This window comes from Leucoraja erinacea, chromosome 3 (assembly GCF_028641065.1).
Source record: "Leucoraja erinacea ecotype New England chromosome 3, Leri_hhj_1, whole genome shotgun sequence".
NCBI lineage: Eukaryota > Metazoa > Chordata > Chondrichthyes > Rajiformes > Rajidae > Leucoraja > Leucoraja erinaceus.
This window is the reverse complement of record NC_073379.1, coordinates 90,592,944-90,612,742: the sequence shown is the minus strand read 5'-3', so window position 1 is coordinate 90,612,742 and position 19,799 is coordinate 90,592,944. Positions and strand designations below refer to the sequence as shown.

General features: G+C 40.3%; 1 protein-coding gene across 2 annotated transcripts in view; it reads left to right on the top strand.

The window, feature by feature from the left end:
• LOC129695817 (aminopeptidase Q-like) overlaps nucleotides 1–19,479 on the top strand; it is a 137,146-nt gene extending 117,667 nt beyond the window's left edge. Inside the window, exons 12-16 of one of the 2 annotated variants that reach the window (XM_055633165.1) lie at nucleotides 583–719; nucleotides 6,888–6,943; nucleotides 8,455–8,602; nucleotides 10,272–10,366; nucleotides 17,669–19,479. In XM_055633165.1, the coding sequence (XP_055489140.1) occupies nucleotides 583–719; nucleotides 6,888–6,943; nucleotides 8,455–8,602; nucleotides 10,272–10,366; nucleotides 17,669–17,783 (551 nt within the window). In that variant the 3' untranslated portion in view covers nucleotides 17,784–19,479. Of the gene's footprint in view, nucleotides 1–582; nucleotides 720–6,887; nucleotides 6,944–8,454; nucleotides 8,603–10,271; nucleotides 10,367–17,668 lie in introns of those variants that run through there. The other variant, XM_055633166.1, reaches the window with a different exon arrangement.
• Nucleotides 19,480–19,799: the final 320 nt, after the last annotated feature.

Below are 19,799 nucleotides of genomic sequence, written 5' to 3'. Positions count from 1 at the left end.
AATAGAGTGTGACCATGGGGATAAACTGTAAGCAAGATCATCTGGTCAATGAGTGAATGGGAGCAGTTTGGTAGACAAAATTGCTGGGGAAACTAAGCGGGTGAGGTAGCATCTTTGGAGCAACGTTTTGAGAGAGGAGGGGAACATCTTTAAAGTAAGCATACCTTGAGGAGATTTAGCAGTGGAGTAGACAAAATGTTTATGAAAGAACTGCAGATGTTGGAAAAATCGAGGGTGGACAAATTCAGAGAGAGGAGGGAGCAGTTTGAGAATAAGTACAAAGGTAAAGAAATGTCGGAATTGTGAAATGCAGAGCAGGAAGACATGCCCAGCAGTTCAAATATGCGTTACAAATCAATTGAAATAACTGCATGCATAGGTGCAAAACCCCTCACATTAGCACATAAATCACAGTCTCTTTAACATACACCAGGGAATGTATGTACAACTGAGTTTCTAAGGTATTGATTCCAAACTGAACATTGACATACTTGCTCAAATTCTCAATGCTAATTATTTTCAAGTAAGTTATAGCAAACGGAAATTATAATGCTGACATTCATCCTTGGTGCTTGCGTACAGAAACAATTCCTGAAGTGAAATGTACTACTGATGAAGAATGGGTCCTGCTAAATATCAATATATCTGCCTTCTATAGAGTTAACTATGATGATTCCAATTGGCATCGGCTCAGTCTACAATTAAATAATGACTCATCTGTAAGTCACAATCTTTTTTTCCGCCCGTCTTTAGTATATTGTATGCAGGCACAGAATGCCATGTTATGAATGTTGCCTTTCTGTGAAATCTATGAGTAAAGGTGAAAACAAGGCACTTCTTGCAGGAGTGTTGATATCTGAGAGCACTTGCTGGGCTATGAGTGTGAAGCTCTGCACTGATAGTACAGGCTTGATGCCTCTTTGATGCTTCCACTAGAGTTCATTAGAATTGATGAAATCATTATGCAAATCATTATGCAAATCATGTGCCACCTGACTGTCCTATAAACCCGTGTGGGTTTTCACCAGGTGCCCCAGTTCCCCCCCCCCACACTCTAAAGATGTAGGTTAATTGGCTTCTGGAAATTGTAAAACATCTCTAATGTGCAGGATAGAACAAATGTACAGGGTGATCATTGGTCAGTGTGGACTCAGTGGGTTGAAGGGCCTGTTTCCACTCTGGATCTCTGCTACTATAACAATGTAAAAAGAATATCAGAAAGGTACAGTAGAGGTTGGGTATCAGGCCCATCGGCTGGACTATTAAACTTCAGAGATGAGTTCAATACTACCACGGCAACTGAGGAATTCAACCAAGTAATCAAATAAAATCTGGAATTTAAAACATACTCTGGTTTCTTTAACTACGACCAAGAAACCATCAGATTGTTATAAAACCCACTTGTTACACAAACATCATTCAGGGGAGGGAATCTTTTATCTTTACTGTGGCTACATATGACTTGGCACCAATGTGATTGAGTCTTGTCTGCCTCTTAATTTAAGGGTAGTTAGGGATAAGTAATAAATGTTAATGTCATCTGCAACACCCACATGCTCTGAATGAATAAATAAAACACGACAGCTGTCAGATAATATCTGAGCCTGTATGTCCTTCTCTTCAATGGAGTTGTGTCCTTATTGTAGTTCATTGTTTAGTTGAACATATGGAACTCATGACTAAAATGGCAAGAGCCATTGCAATTATTGGTGACCCCATTGATTTGTATCCTGTGACTGTCTACCAAACCAATCAGTCAAAAACTCTCGCTGGAGATTAATGTGGACGGGTTAGATAATAAATCTGCAGGCATCAAAAGGTTGCAAACAGTGAAAGAAACTGTCAAAGGCTATCAGCGAGATTTAGATCAGTTACAGATATGGCCGAAGAAATGGCAGATGGAGTTTAATTAGAGCAAGTGTGAAGTGCTGCACTTTGGGAGATCAACTGTAAAGAAATGCATAATGTTAACAGCATTGGTGTACATTGGGATCCTGGGGTCTAAGTCCACAGCTCTCTGAAAGTGGTACCACAAGTACATAAAGCTGTAAAGAAGGCATATGGTATGCTTAGCTTCATCCGTCAAAGCATTCAGCATAAGAGTCAGCAAGTCGTTACAATTTTATAAAACTTTGATTAGTCTGCATTTGCAGTATTGTGCGTAGTGCTGGTCGCACCATTATAGGAAGGATGTGGAGGCTTTGAAGATGATACACAAGAGGTTAACCAGAATTATGCTTGGATTAGGCGATATTATCTATAAGGAAAGGTTGTACACACACGGATTGTTTTCTCTGGAGCTTCAGAGATTGAGGGATGACATGATAGAAGTGTGTAAAATTATGAGAAACATTGATAGGGTAGACAGTCAGAACTTTTTTCTGCAAGGTAGAAATGTCAAAGACTAGTGCGGATAGCTTTAAGATCAGTGGAGGAAAGTTTAATGGAGATGTGTGGGCCAAATCTTTTTAATCAGATGGTGGTGGGTGCCTGGATTGATCAGCGAGAGATTGTGGCAGAAGCACATATGATGAGGCTTTTAGACAGGCATATGGATGTGCAGCGAATGGAGGGATATGGATGTGTTCAAGAAGGAACTGCAGATGCTGGAAGATCGAAGGTACACAAAATTGCTGGAGAAACTCAGCGGGTGCAGCAGCATCTATGGAGCGCAGGAAATAGGCGACGTTTTGGATCAGTCTGAAGAAGGGTTTTGGGCCCGAAACGTCGCCTATTTCCTTCGCTCCATAGATGCTGCTGCACCCGCTCAGTTTCTCCAGCAATTTGGTGTACCTTCGGAGGGATATGGATCATGTGCAGGTAGAAGAGATTAACTTGGCATCATGTTTGACACAGATATTGTGGGCTAAAAGACCTGTTCTGCTGCTGTACTGTTCCATGTTCTTAATGTTCCATGTAACTTTCTGGGGAATGTAACAAATCTCCGGTCTTCAGTGACCTTTGACCATCAGGGATGCTCTAAACTGTTCTTCTTGCTTACTCCTAAACTATTACAATAAACAATAGATGCAGGAGTAAGCCATTCGGCCCTTCGAGCCAGCACCGCCATTCAATGTGATCATGGCTGATCATCCCCAATCAGTACCCCGTTCCTGCCTTCTCCCCATATCTCCTGACTCCGCTATTTTTAAGAGCCCTATCTACCTCTTTCTTGAAAGCATCCAGCGAACCTGCCTCTACCGCCCTCTGAGGTAGAGAATATCTCAATGAGATGCCCTCTCATCCTTCTAAACTCCAGAGTGTACAAGTCCAGCTGCTTCATTCTCTCAGCATATGACAGTTCTGCCATCCTGGGAATTAACCTTGTAAACCTACGCTGCACTCCCTCAATAACAAGAATGTCCTTCCTCAAATTAGGGGACCAAAATTGCACACAGTACCCCAGGTGTAGTCTCACTAGGGCTCAGTACAACTGCAGAAGGATCCACTTTGCTCCTATATTCGATTCTTCTTGTTATAAAGGCCAACATGCCATTCGCTTTCTTCACTGCCTGCTGTAGCTGCATGCTTATTTTCATAGACTGATGCACAAGGATCCCCAGATCCCGTTGTACATCCCCTTTTCCCAACTTGACGCCATTTAGATAGTAATCTGTCTTCCTGTTTTTGCAATCAAAGTGGATAACCTCACATTTTTCCGCATTAAACTTCATCTGCCATGCATCTGCCCACTCCCCAAACCTGTCCAAGTCACCCTGTATTCTCATAGCATCCTCCTCACAGTTCACACTACCATCCAGCTTTGTTTCATCTGCAAATTTGCTAATGTTATTTTGAATCCCTTCATCCAAATCATTGATGTATATTGTAAATAGCTGCGGTCCCAGCACCGAGCATTGTGGTACCCCGCTAGTCACTACTGCCTGCCATTCTGAAAGGGACCCGTTAATCCCTACTCTTTGTTTCCTGCCTGCCAACCACTTCGCTATCCATGTCAGCACTCTATCCCGAATACCATGTGCCCTAATTTTGCCCACTAATCTCCTATGTCCTTATCAAATGCTTTTAACAAGTCCAGGTAAACTATATCCACTGGCTCTCCCTTGTCCATTTTCCTGGTTGTATCTTCAAAAAATTCCAGACGATTAGTCAAGCATGATTTCCCCTTCGTAAATCCATGCTGACTCAGACCGATCCTGTTACTGCTATCCAAATGTTCGGATATCTCATCTTTTATAATTGACTCCAGCATCTTCCCCACCACCGACGTCAGGCTAATTGGTCTATAATTCCCTGTTTTCTCTCTCCCGCCTTTCTTAAAAAGTGGGATAACATTAGCAACCCTCCAATCCACAGTAACTGATCCTGAGTCTATAGAACATTGGAAAATTATCACCAATGCATCCACGATTTCCAGAGCCACTTCCTTAAATACCTTGGGATGCAGATCATCAGGTGCTGAGGATTTATCAGCCTTCAGTCCCATCAGTCTATTCAACAGCATTTCCTGCCTAATGTGGATTTCCTTCAGTTCGTCCATCCACCCGGATCCTCTGGCCACTAGAAGATTGTTTGTGACCTCCTTAGTGAAGACAGATCCAAAGTACCTGTTCAACTCCAATGCCATTTCCTTGTTCCCCATAATAAATTCAATTTTTCGGTCTTCAAGGGTCCAACCAAGCTGGGGTCTTAACTACTTTTTTCCTCTTCACATACCTAAAGAAGCTTTTACAATCCTGCTTTATATTCTTGGCTAGTTTACCTTCATACCTCATCTTTTCTTCCTGTATTGTCTTTTTGGTTATCTTCTGTTGTTCGTTAAACATTACCCAATCTTCTTGCTTCCCGCTCATCTTTGCTACATTGTACTTCTTTGCTTTAATTTTTTATACTGTCCCTGATGTCCCTTGTCAGCCATGGTCGTCCCTTTCTCTCCTTGGAATATTTCTTCCTCCTAAGAATGAACTGATCCTGCACCTTCTGTATTATTCCTAGAAATACCTGCCATTTTTGTTCCACTGTCATCCCTCCTAGGGTATCTTTCCAGTCAACTTTGGCCAACTCCTCCCTCATGGCCCCATAGTCCCCTTTATTCAATTGCAACACTGACACCTCCGATCTACCCTTCTCCCTCTCCAATTGTAGATTAAACCTGACCATGTTATGGTCACTGCCTCCTAATGGCTCATTAACCTCAAGGTCCTTTATGAAATCCGATTCATTACATAACACTAAATCCAGAATTGCCTTCTCCCTGGTAGGCTACAATACAAGCTGTTCTAAGAATCCATCACAAAGGCACTCTACAAAGTCCTTTTCTTGTGGTCCAGTACCAACCTGGTTTTCCCAGTCTACCTGCATGTTGAAATCTCCCATAACAACCACAGCATTACTTTTGCTACATGCAAAATTTAACTTCTGATTCAACTTGCACCCTATGTCCAGGCTACTGTTTGGGGGCCTGTAGATTAGTCCCATTAAGGTATTTTTACCCTCCCAATTCTTTAGTTCTATCCATACTGACTCCACATCACCTGTTTTATGTGTAATGATCATCAGGTGTTCCCCATGAAATTGTTCAGCTTTTGGCTTTTATCCTGCCCGGTCAGTACTTGCAAAGATCAGATTCAGAGCAGTTGACTGATGCTCATATTATTTTTGCCTAGTCTGCCTTCTATTCAATAATTCAGTTGCAGCAATTTGCTTTAGAGGTTTGTACAAAATGTGCCCCAAAATGGCATATACTAAATGTCGTACTAATTATAAGGGAAGAAAATACTATTCAATGTTTACAGTGTGGAAAAATGGTTTACAGTAGTTCAAATCTTAAGGGAGCTTTGGAGAACTTAATTTAAGTACTTTAACTTTTGTTGTTTAGGAAAAGGTGGTATTTCTCCAGCAGCCACTGAGTATGAGATTCCTTCAAAAATGATTGTCCTAAATGTTTTAGAAAAAACTGCAGATGCTGGAAAAATCAAAGGTAGACAAAATAGCTGGAGAAACTCAGCAGGTGAGGCTGCCTCATCTACTGAGTTTCTCCAGCTTTTTTGTCTACATCCTAAATGTTTTGGTTTCTTTTTGCCTAAACTGTGCTCCAATGTTGATTAATGATGGGAATTGGGTTGGCAAATCGATATCAGGATTCATCTAGTGCAGGGCCATTAAATCCATTTGCCTCAACAGAGAGAAGTGACTGCAGAAGATAAAGTACTGACTAGTTGAAATAAAATTAGTTGAATTTCAATAAATCTGGAATCATTTTTTTGTTTTTAAGTTTAAATTTTTTGTTTCAATTTTTATTTTTAGAAAAACGCTGATTTTAACTGGATTTTGAATCAACTATTCAAACAAGCTTGATTGCTCAGTATGAAGGACATTGCTTTCTCCTGGTCAATGATTTCTCAGCTACAGGATGGGGAAGGGATATTCTGAACACCACCCATACACCAAACATAATAATACATATGCGTGCAAAAGCCTTCCATGGAATAGGGCTTCATCAGTTAAAATTGACCTAGCTTTTTAAAGCCAGATTACTAAAGTTTAGGTTTGCATGTTGCAGGTAGATGAGTGGTGAATGCATGTGGCCCATGCCTAGCTTCCAGATATGATCTATTGACATTATCTGGTAATGTCATAGAGCTATATACTGCAAGGAAATAGACCCTTTGACCACTTATCCATACCGATCAATTTGCCACTCCTGGTTAATTCCACTTTGCCAGCATATGGCCCATCTCCCTCTAAACCCTTCTTACCTATTGGAGGATTTGTAATTGATCTGAGCGTGAAGACAGAATTGGAAAAAAACAGTCCAAATGTAAAAGAAAATTCATATCTTGATGCTGACAATTGATGCTGATATTTTGAATGTATTAATTGCTACTGTATAATTTACTGAAATTCTGAGACTTTTTCTATCATAGGTAATTCCAGTTATTAACAGAGCACAGATGATCAGTGATGCATTTCATCTTGCACAGTGAGTTTTGCCTTGGAAGTATGGAATTGATTGGGCTTCACCATCTTTCAATTGCAATGCTTGAAATTTGTTTGTTGCCAGGAAAAACAGGGCACTTTCTTTTGCCTTTAGCAAATTGTTAATTACTCAAAATGAAGCATACTATATAGCTCAAATCACTGCATGAAATGATTTGAAAGGTCATTTGGTTAATTGACAATTGGTCTACTTTGAGTACTTAGAGTATTTCTAAGGCTGCCACTGTGAAGCATGATAAATATGTATTATGCAATATGTTACACTGCTTCTTCTCAATTTAAACTGCCTAGCCATGAGCATTCTGTTGCGGTCTTATGACATGGCATGTTATAGTTACTAGAGAGGCATTGAAGGCAGATCTGTGGATCCCAAGGGAAGAAACAGTGAATCTTTATTCCCATTCACTATACACTAAGAATATTCAAAGGCCATGCACTTACGTCCTGGAATTCTCTGCCACAGAAGGTAGTTGAGGCCAGTTCATTGGCTATATTTAAGAGGGAGTTAGATGTGGCCCTTGTGGCTAAAGGGATCAGGGGGTATGGAGAGAAGGCAGGTACAGGATACTGAGTTGGATGATCAGCCATGATCATATTGAATGGCGGTGCAGGCTCGAAGGGCCAACTGGCCTACTCCTGCACCTAATTTCTATGTTTCTATGTTTCTATGTCCTGCTCTCCAAAAGGTCCTGAGATCCACAGACTAAAGTTTTCTGAGGAAGTACAAACTTCTGTTGTTGCATTTCCACTGAATATTCCCCACATAATAGACTCTGGTTGACTGCAGATTGCAAGATTAGTACCTCTTTCGAGCAATCCAATTTTTAGCCAATTAACTTGCGATGATCTGTTTGTTAGCTTCTGGCAGAATGGCCTTTGATACTAGAAAAATAGTAGATAGAATCTAGGGATTGTATTCTAACTATAAAGTAAAATCATGTCAAAATGCATCCTATCCATAAGTTCAGGATGTAGGAGTCTACAGGAGATGGCTTGCCATAAGTGAAAAATAACCCAGGGTTAAGAGTTGCAGTGCATGTAATTTATTTTCAAGGATTGGGACCCTTCCATGTCGTCCAGAAATTCTGCCTGATCACATGATTTAAACAATCATTTTATGTTTTACTCAAGATTCCAAAGATTTTGTAGATGCAAGAAACTGCAGATGTTGGAATCTTGAGTAAAACATAAAATGATTGTTTAAATCATGTGATCAGGCAGAATTTCTGGACGACATGGAAGGGTCCCAATCCGAAACATCACTGATTCATATCCTCCTAACTCACTGAGTTACCCCGGCAATTTGTTTTATCTAACATTCTGTATTGGGCTGGCTGGTGGACCTAGTCTAGGAAGTGTTAAGGAAGGGTGAAGAGGAGGAAGAAGCTCAATCAAACTCCAAAAATTAAGATGAACAATTTACCAACCAAAATATTGCAGAAACAATTGCTGGTTTTCAATAAAATTAATTGTTATCTATATGTTATCTGACAGGGTTGGACATGTTGACATTGAAACTGCATTGGAGATGACTGTGTATCTTGCAAAGGAAAAGGAAAAACTAGTATGGCACAGCAACATTGATCATTTAAAACATATTGAATTTATGTTACAGGCAACCTCATCATATGGGCTTTATAAGGTATCCTTTATCCTGAATCCTATGTTTATCGTCTAATAGTTAACAGTGTGTAATGAAAGACTGTTACTCAATGCACACGCAATAATTCAATATGCTAATTTTATTTATGCTCATTTTTAACTCTCGAATTCAATAGAAAAAGAAAATTAGGAAGGCTCATAAGGATAGGATACTGAGTTGGATGATCAGCCATGATCATATCAAATGGCGGTTCAGGCTCGAAGGGCCGAATGACCTACTCCTGCACCTATTTTCTATGTTTCTATAACTTGTATTTTACACTGTCACCAACTTAAAAAACTCTGTACTGTGTTTTAATTATTTAATCAAAATTGATAATCATTTGACTAAAGAATATTTAAAGCGAGAGAAATTAATAAAAGCACTGGAAAGCAAGTATGGTTAATGATAATTATTGTCATGTGTACCATGGCACAATGAAATATTTAGTTTTGTATGCTATCCAAACATATCAAAGATCATATACTTAAATGTAATCAAGTCAAATTCAAGTACTAGAGAGAGCAAAGGGGAATGGCCTCAATGAAGTAGAGGTAAATTGGACAGTGCTCCAGCTTATGGAAGGACCATTCAGAAGCCCAATAACAGAGGGGAAAATAAGCTGTCCCTGAGTCTGGTGGTGTGCCCTTTCAAGCTTCTTTACATTCTTCAGCATTGGTGCCCCACAAGGATGTGTTCTGAGCCTGTATACACTCATGACACCGCATCCAAATACCAATCCAACTCAATTTACAAGTTTGGAAACAATACCACTGTAGTGGACTGGATATCAAATAATGACCAGTCGAAGTACAGGAAGGAGATTGAGAATCTCGTAACATGGGCCCATAACAACAATCTCGTATTCAATGTTAGCAATAGAAAGGAGATTGTGATCGACTTCAGACACAGTACACACACCCTGGTATGCATTGATGGTGCCAAAGTAGAGATGGTCGAAAGCTTCAATTTCACCAGCAATTAGTCATGGACCAGCCACGTCCAAGGAATGGCCAAGAATTCACACCTAGGTGACGCCAATTGAATGGTGGAGTAGACTTGATGGGCTGCATAGCCTAATTCTGCTGTATGCCATATGGTATTATGGTCTTGATATCACTTCCTGTTCTTCTATCCTTGGCTCCCAGAAAAATGCATGGCTTGCTTCCAAATATCTCAAATCAGGATTTGTTTGAGTATCATCCCGGATCAACTAGTCATGAATTGAGCTGAGCCTCTGGCAGCCACTGGCACCATCTCGGGTCTCAATCTAAATCCTAACTGAAGTTCCTGATTTATAGTCCAATCATCCACCCAAGCCATAACTTTCGCTTTCTAATCCAGGTGTTTTTTCCCCACAACAATATTTGACTTTGAGCCATTGTATTCCCAGCAGTGACGCAGACTGGGGGTTTCCCACTACAGCAGATTTCTGCCACTTTGCCAACAGTATTGAACCAGTGTTGTCTCTGGAAATTAAAACATACATGGTGAGATGGTTTACAGCTCACATGCCCCAAAATAGGGGTGATTTGATTTCAGCTTAGATTAAACTGTTTACATAAAAGCAAAGTCTTGTCAATTGAATAGCATGAATGAAAATCCAGTGTAATTGATAAACACTTTATATTATATTTAATTGAGAATTTAATTATGTTTCTGCTTCTAGAAATTCCTCTTCGACCGAGTTGTTCCATTTTATCATTATCAGATGAAATTAATCAATCATGATTTCAATAATATTAATAATTCTGACATTAATATGTAAGTATAATAAATTCCTGCCTATTGATTATGAATTAACTGGTTACTTATTTTATGCCACAAATTCTGTAGTTTACTTGCCTATTTGCCTATTTTGGCTACCCCACATCCAGTTTACTATTTCCCAAATATGGTTTCTCGAAGAATTCTTCTTAATTTTATCTTTGAGTCTTGCTTTTAACCCTATAGTGCAAACTAAATGACCGGGATTTTCATTCCAAAAATCAATTATGCAGAAAGAAAAATATACACACCAACCTTCCTTTCTCCAAAACTTTAGATCACTCCTCGGTTGTAGTTAAATTTGTCCTTTGGTACTTTTTGACAAATGGTCTCACTTCTTCGTCTATGGATTTCTGTTTCAGCATTTTTATGGAATGAATTATGAACTTTTTTAAATCTACATAGAAACATAGAAACATAGAAAATAGGTGCAGGAGGAGGCCATTCGGCCCTTCAAGCCAGCACCGCCATTCATTGTGATCGTGGCTGATCGTCCCTAATCAATAATCCATGCCTGCCTTCTCCCCATATCCCTTGATTCCACCAGCCCCTAGAGCTCTATCTAACTCTCCCTTAAACCCATCCAGTGATTTGGCCTCCATTGCCCTCTGTGGCAGGGAATGCCACAGATTCACAACCCTCTGGGTGAAAATGTTTTTTCTCACCTCAGTCTTAAATGGCCACCATTTATTCTAAGACTGTGGCCCCTGGGTCTGGACTCGCCCAACATTGGGAACATTTTTCCTGCATCTAGCTTGTCCAGTCCTTTTATAATTTTAAATATTTCTATAAGTTCCCCCTCATTCTTCTACACTCCAGTGAATACAAGCCTAGTCTTTTCAATCTTTCCTCATATGACAGTCCCGCCATCCCAGGGATCAATCTCGTGAACCTATGCTGCATTGCCTCAATCACAAGGATGTCCTTCCTCAAATTAGGAGACCAAAACTATACACAATACTCCAGATGTGGTCTTACCAGAGCCCTATACAACTGCAGAAGAACCCCTTTACTCCTATACTGAAATCCTCTTGTTATGAAGTCCAACATTCCATTAGGTTTCTTCACTGCCTGCTGTACCTGCACGCCAACTTTCAGTGACCGGTGTACAAGGACACCCAGGTCTCGCTGCACCTCCCCCTAACCCCATTGAGATAATAATCTGCCCCCTTGTTTTTGCCACCTAAGTGGATAACCTCACATTTATCCATATTATACTACATCTGCCACGCATCTGCCCACACACTCAACCTTTCCAGGTCACCCTGCAACCTCCTAACATCCACTTCACAGTTCACACTGCCACCCAGCTTTGTGTCATCTGCAAACTTGCTAGTGTTGCTCCTAATTCCCTCTTGTACTTGTCACATCTTCAGAAAATTCCAGAAGATTAGTCAAGCTTGATTTTCCTTTCATAAATCCATGCTGACTTGGACTAATCCTTTTACTGCTATCCAAATGCCCCATTATTACCTCTTTAATGATTGGCTCCAGCATCTTTCCCACCACCGAAGTCAAGCTAACTGGTCTGTAATTCCCCGTTTTCTCTCTCACTCCTCTCTTGAAAAGTGGGATAACATTAGCTATCCTCAAATCCACAGGAATTGATCCTGAATCTATTGAACATTGGAAAATGATCACCAATGCGTCCACTATTTCTAGAGCCACCTCCCTGAGGACCTTGGGATGCAGACTATCAGACCCAGGGGATTTATCATCCTTCAGTCCCATTAGCCTACCCAATACTATGTCTCACCTAATGATAATTTCTTTCAGTTTCTCAATTCACTTTGATCCTTTGTCTCCCAGTACTTTTGGGAGATTGTGTCTTTCTTAGTGAAGACAGATCCAAAGTACCTGTTCAACTCTGCCATTTCCTTGTGCCCCATAATAATTTCACCCGTGTCTTCCTTCAAGGGACCCACATCTGATTTTGCTACTCTTTTTCCCTTAACATATCTAAAGAAGCTTTTACTGTCCTTCTTTATATTCCTGGTCAGCTTCCCCTCGTACTTGTTTAAGAAGGAACTGCAGATGCTGGAAAATCCAATGTACACAAAAATGCTGGAGAAACTCAGCGGGTGCAGCAGCATCTATGGAGCGAAGGAAATAGTACTTAATCTTTTCAGCCTGCATTGCCAGCTTTGTTTCCTTCTGTTGTCCTATGAAAGTTTCCCAATCTCCTGGCTTCCGACTACTCTTTGCTGTGTGAACATCTTTTCTTTTAATTTTAGACCTAGGCATAGTCTCACTTCTGAAGTAGAGGGCAAACATCCTGAAGTAGCTCACAAATAATGGCGCCAAAAATGCCCGCATTTGCATGTGTAATATATGTTAAAAATATGTTCACTCTGCAGTGGCACATGTGACAAATGTAACACCATGGAATCTTTCTCATCACATTGATAGGTTTGTTAACTGTTCAAAATATAGTGCAGAAGCAAGACACTGCAGATGTTGGGATCTTGTGCAATGTACAAAGTATTGGATGAAATCTGCAGGTCAGGCAGAAGCTGGGGATAAGGAATGAATAGGTTCCCAGTGTCCAATATACCCATTAAAGAATTTAAGTACGTCCTTTATAATCAGGATTATCACATGGATGCACTTAAGGTGCATGGAGAAAGGACTGTAAAGGTGTGCATATACAGCTTGGATTAGCTGTAATTAACTCTGGGGAGGCTTGTGTGAAATGTAACCACCTACCATTGATTTGTAAAAGTAAGGAACTGCAGATGCTGGCTCAGATAAAAGGGATACAGAATTCTGGAGTTACTCAGCGGGTCAGGCAGCATCTCTGAAGAAGATGGATAGGTGACATTTCGGACAGGACTGAACTGTCTGAAGAAGGGTCCCAACCGGAAACGTGTTCTCCAGAGATGGATGTTACTCTAGCATTTTGTGTCCCACCATCAATTAGTTGATCTGATTCAATTGTAATGTCCATGATATTACATATAATTTAGCACCTTTCATAAACCACTGTGTGTTCCAAGCAATGCCCCAAGAAATGTATTACTAATTTATTTATTCTAGTTGTTAGGTATGGGATAATTAGCATATGTAATTAGTGTCTTGTGATATCTGGTGCAAGTACGCATGTGCAGGGGGAGACTCAAGGTGGCGTCCTGCAGTAAAGAAGCTTGTAAGATTACTCCCGTGTCCGAGCCTTATTCAAGTCTGTTCTAAGCATCCAAATACACAACAATTGGCGACAAGGATAAAAGAACGAAGATAAGAACAAGGGCAGCAAGAAGAATCGAAAACAAGTTTAAAAATAGAAGTAGTATTTGGAAACAAAGTGGAACAGCACCAAGCCAAATGGTTTTGAATTGGCGCCAAAAAGAAATAAAGGTAGGAACGGGAAGCAATAGCTCAGAGAAGAGCTAGGAAAACAAGCAGGGGCAGTAAGGGTCACCGAGCACGGTGTCTGCTTACCTGGAATGTATCCAGGGCTGTGCAGCCCACAGCCAGGCCCAAGCAGCAGCCACAGACGTCGGGTGGGGGCCTAGTACCGTGAAGGCCACGGACAGGTCCAGAGAGCCACCGACAAAAGAGGCTGAGTCTTCCGTCAACCCAGTGGGGGGAGAAAGTAGAGAAAGCCCGGTCGGGAGCAGAGTCAGCCCGACCGTGAGCAGAAAAGCGGACAGGCCCCGCAAGAGAAGCGGAGAGAAGCCGAGAGCCGTGAAAGCCCTGTCACAAGAGACAGCCGAGAGTGGAGAATGCTGAGAAAGCTGAGAGGCACAGTCCCGACTCTTGGAGCAGCGGGGACCAGCAGCAGAAACGAGCAGCGACTCACCTTCACCTTCCGCAGGGTGACCACGGGAGCCAGCAACGAGCCATGCAGCGGGTCCATTAGTAGCTGGGAGGGCTGTGGAGACAGCGGGCAGGCAAGTCGGCAGAGCAGTGGTAAAGAGGAAGGTCAGAAGGGAAGGGAGCCAGCTAAAGCAGCAGTGGAAGTCGGGTGAGGCCAACAGCAAAGGTATCGGTGGGGACAGCTCGAGAGGCAGATCAAGTGCAAAGGGACAAAAGTCAAGTGCCAAGTGACGAAGGTCAAGTGCAGAGGGAAAAGGCCAAAGGGAAAAGGCAAAGGAAAAGAAGTCAAAAAGGAAAAGGGAAATTGCCATCCAAAGCGCAACCCTAGCTATTCAAGCTGCATTCAGGGGTATGAAGGTATGGAGAGAGATCCGGAACAAACAGAAGGCAGCAACGGTAATACAAGCAGCATTTAGAATGCACAGAGTATACGGTCAATACAAGGCAATGAGATTAGCAGCTATAATCATACAAACCCATTATTGGGCACACCTTCAAATGGTAAGTGATCGCAAAACTTACATGAAGGTACGCAGCAGTGTTGTACTGCTTCAGGCAGCCTACCGTGGAATGCTTGTTCGAAAGCAATTGTGGTGCATGCACAAATCTGCCAAGGTCATACAGACTTATTATCAGATGCAAAAACAGCGTCAGTATTTTAAGAAACTACGCTGGTCTGCCATTACGGTACAGCAACGATACAGAGCTAGCCAGATAAGAAATGTCCAAGTGAGACAGTATAATAGTTTGAGAAAATCAGTGGTTTGTATTCAGGCCTTATACCGCGGGATCAAAGCCAGAGTATTGGTTGAGAAAATCAAGGCAGCACGCCGTATTAAGTCATTCATAAGAATGTGCATTACAAGAAAGCATTTCTTGATGCAAAAGGTGGCTGTAGTCACTCTGCAAGCAGCATACCGTGGTTACCGATTACGGGTACGCTACAAAGCTGTGCGTCAAGTAGTCATTTCGATCCAGAGATGGTACAAAGCATGCAAAATAGGGCATTCCCAGTTTGTGCAATATCAGTCAATGAGGGATGCAACTATTACCATTCAGACTGCCTGCAAGAGTATGGTGGTTAGGCAGTGGGTTAAGCAAAAGAGAGCTACTGTAAAAGTGCAGTCAGTACTCTGTAGGAGTTGGTATAGGAAACTTAAAAAGACAAATAAAGGCACAACAGAAAAGGCTGAAATGATACAAAAGGCTTAAACGATATAAGAAAGACTTCCTCAAATGGAAATATATAACAATTGTAGTGCAGTCTCACTACCATGCTTATGAAGCAAGTAAACTAAGCAGAGCACAAATCAAAGCCAGTGTTGTAGTGAAAAAACAATATAGATCTTACTTGATGAAGAACCAGAGATGTGACTTAAGTGGACAAGTAGATGAACTACAGAAAAAGCTTAAACTATACAAAACGCTTAAACGATATAGGAAAGCCAGTGTTGTATTGCAAAGACAATATAGTTCCTACTTCTTGATAAAGAACCAGAAAGGTGACTTAAGAAGACAGGTAGATGAACAACAGAAAAGGCTTGAACGATGCAAGGAAAGGTTGAATAAATGTGTGACAATGAGTAGAAAGTGGCTAATAGAAAAGTCTAAAGAAGAGAGGCTTGTTGGTCAAGACAAAAGTATGCAGGACCGATTGCAATTAGGACACTTCAGTATAGTCCAGCATGGAGCCTCCTTCACTGAGCAATGGACAAAGGGTTATGCATTGCAGAATCTCATGAAACAACAAGAGCAGATAAATAATCAGAAAAGAGAAACTGAACAGCAGAGGAAGCTGCTAGAAAATGGAAACTTACAGCCATGGGTCAGATCCCACCTACAAAGAGGAAAACAAAACAAATACATGAACCAGAAAATGATAACTCATAAAGCAAGGGTTAATGTATTTGGTTTATGTATAATACCATTGTGCAACAGTGTATTATTCAATGATGGGTAGGAAAAGAACATATACCGTACAGGTGAAATGGACTTATGAATGAATGATATCTTTATTTCGAACGATTAAAAAAAGAAAAGATGAAAATGAATAAATAAAAGGAAATTAATATATATACATATATATATACATAAATACATACACACATACATACATATACATGTACATATATACATACATACATACATACATACATACATACATACATACATACATACATACATGCATACATACATATACACATATACACACATACACATATACATAACATATATGTACATACATAAATTAAAAAATCAAAAGCCAATTTCAACATAATACACATTAGACTAGTTCGAAAAGGGATAGGAAGAAGCCTATGCTTGTCAAGTCCTACCCCCATTCTTCACCATTAACAATTGCAAAATTCAATAAAATAAACTAAACAGACAATTCAAATAAAACTACTCCAATCAAGCTATTAAGAAAAAAAGAACACAAAAAGAAAAGAACAAAAAGAACAAGCACCATTAACATCTGTGAGATTTACATTCTCCTTCCTCATGACAGTACTTTTCAAAGATATATCTTTTGTACATTTTTTTAAATTGCATTATATATGGACAAAGGGTTATGCATTGCAGAATCTCATGAAACCACAAGAGCAGATAAATAATCAGAGAAGAGAAACTGGACAGCAGAGGAAGCTGCTAGAAAATGGAAACTTGCAGCCATGAGTCAGATCCCACCTACAAAGAGGAAAACAAAACAAATACATGAACCAGAAAATGATAACTCATAAAGCAAGGGTGAAAGTAGAGGAGTGAAGTGTATGTAATAGAAATGGTGTTACCTGCCTCCAAGTTAAAGGGGGATGAGTGTTGAGTATGTAATAGAAGTGGTGTTACCTGCCTCCAAGTTAAAGGGGGAGGAGTGTGAGGTATGGGATAATTAGCATATGTAATTAGTGTCTTGTGATATCTTGTGCAAGTACGCATGTGCAGGGGGAGACTCAAGGTGGCATCCTACAGTAAAGAAGCTTGTAAGATTACTCTCGTGTCCGAGCCTTATTCAAGTCTGTTCTAAGCATCCAAATACACACTAGTGATCCAGTAACTGTATACATAAAATTATAGGTGATTTTCTATTAAGAGCTCATTCATTTTATTTTGGAAAACCCTGACGGACACGTCTCCGTCTTTCAAAAACAAAGAATTTCAGCTCACAACCAATATTCACTTCAAAAAAAGTTATACTCACATCTTTTGATCATCCCTTTAAATTTGTGTTCACTGGTCCTTGAACCATCTACTTTATTTTACCTGTTGAAGCAAATATCCCTTAAACCTAGTCATAGATCCACGAATGAGAAAAGATTTGGATGAAATGACATGGATGAAAACAACCAGTTCTTGTGATGTATGCTTGCATTAAGAACTTTCTGTAATTTTCAAAAACAAAGATGGAAAAAATAGTTCAGTATAAATATAGGGGTGTAGTAAAATAAATGCTGTTGACGCTCTTCTTCTTAACTTGTGTTCCAGATCATTGTTTGTTTCAATTATTGAAATAGTGTGCCGACTTAACCTAAAGGATTATCTGGATCGAGCAACAAGCCTCTTTTCGCAGTTTATGAGTAATCCAGCTGTTAATACGTAAGTAAATGAATAATACTAAAGTCCATGGCCTTTATTATTAGTATCAGAGCAAAAGAAGGAATACCATCAGTCACTGAGCCTTATCACATTTCTGGCCAATCTTAATTTCCCTCCCTTCCGAAGCTGTATCTCATGCAATTCACCTCTGGGCAAAAATAAAATACAATGAGAGCGAGTCAGAGAATTATACACCATTGAGAAAGGCCCTTCTTTCACTTGCCCATGCTGACCAAGCTGGCACATTATGTTCGGCCCATTTATCTGCATTTGGCCCAGAGCCCTCTAAACCCTTCCTATCTGTATATCTACCAAATGTCTTTTAAAAGTCAGTTTTGTAATCACATCTATTAGCTGCCTCTTGTTCTAGATATGAACTACTCTCAACTTGAAAATATTGAGTGAGATTCCTCTTAAATCTCTCTGATCTCAGTGTAACCCTGCGCCTTTTAATTTTTGAATCCTTACCTTGGGGGAAAAAGATAGATAACGTTCATTTTATCTACGCCTCTCATGATCTTGTACTCCTCAATAGATCACTTATCAGCCTCCTATGCTCCAAGGAAAAACGCTGCAGCCTTTTCAACATCTCCCTCCAGCCCAAGCCCATGTAACATTCTAATGAATCTTTTTTCACACTATCCAACTTCACCCATCCTATAGCTGGGCTACCAGAACTGCACATAGTACTCCAGGTGTGGCCTCAGCTACAGTTGCATCATGATCTCCCAACATTTGTACTCAATACCATTCCAATTGAAGGCAAGCATGGCAAGGCAAGAGACAGATTTCTTATTTTAATTTTCTTGTAAGATATCGCATGGAAACAGGCCCTTTGGCCCATTGAGTTCATACTGACAATTGATCACCCTTTCACATCAGTTTTACTGTATGTTTTTCTTATCTTATGTAATCATGGGGTTAGAAAGGAAAACGTTAGCAGAACGTCCCAGGGTTTGTGTTGACAAGCCCGAAATATACTTGAGTGGATGTAGAATCGCTGCTACTGATAAAGCTGACCACTTTCTGTTCACAAGAGGTCAGATTTACAACAATATAAGCACCAAAGCTGAAGTACATATTACCATAATTTTTGGGTTCTTTTGATTCTACAGACTGATGGGTCATCCATTGTGGCGCCGCAAGAGCAATCTCAACTAATTCATTTCCAATCTTAGTCATTAAGATTAATACTACATGTGCAATGTCATTCTGCAGCAGAAGATTTTCTTTTAAGACTCTGCCTCTATACATTGCTGAGGCAGAGCAGTGAAAGTAATCTGTATTCAATCTTGACATGGAAACCCTCACATCCTCATTTCTTTTGAAAGTGATTGTCAGTTAGAAGACTTTCATCACATACGTAAATATTTGTCTGTCCATCATTCACCACATGTAAGTCAAGGTTTAAGGTATGCCAAATAAAATCAAAGAGAAGTTATAAAGATAAGTGCTGGAATTACGAAAGCATCTGCATCATATTGAATCCAATGTATTCTGCAATACTTAAATGTGCTGCATGAGGAAATTGTATGAACTTAAGAGGTGAATGGTAACTTTCAGTGCTGCATTCTTGATGAAGCATCACCTGCCAGGAGTGCATGTCAAAAGTTCAAGCATAGTCATCAGAAAAATAGCCCGCAATGTCAATTTGATTGATAAAAGTGTCTAGGATGAGTAAATTGGAGAAGAATGTGAAAACCTTTCTTTCAGAATTCCACATCGTCTCAGAGGAGTCATCTACTGTGGGGCTATTAAAGCCGGCACCATCATAGAATGGGATTTTGCATTTTCAATTTATCAGATGCATACGTCCATATCAGATGATCAAGATCTACTACTGGTTTCCAGTTATATCATAGCCCAGTTCTATGTTATCTTTCACCCATTGAGACCTGGTTCTCAACATGCCCCAGTTCCAGCATTCCTCTTAAACCCACTTGGCCCTGATTCCAGGCTCTCTTTAAAATCACGGAGTCTTATTGGAAACAGCCCCTTTGGCCCACTGAGTCCGCACCAA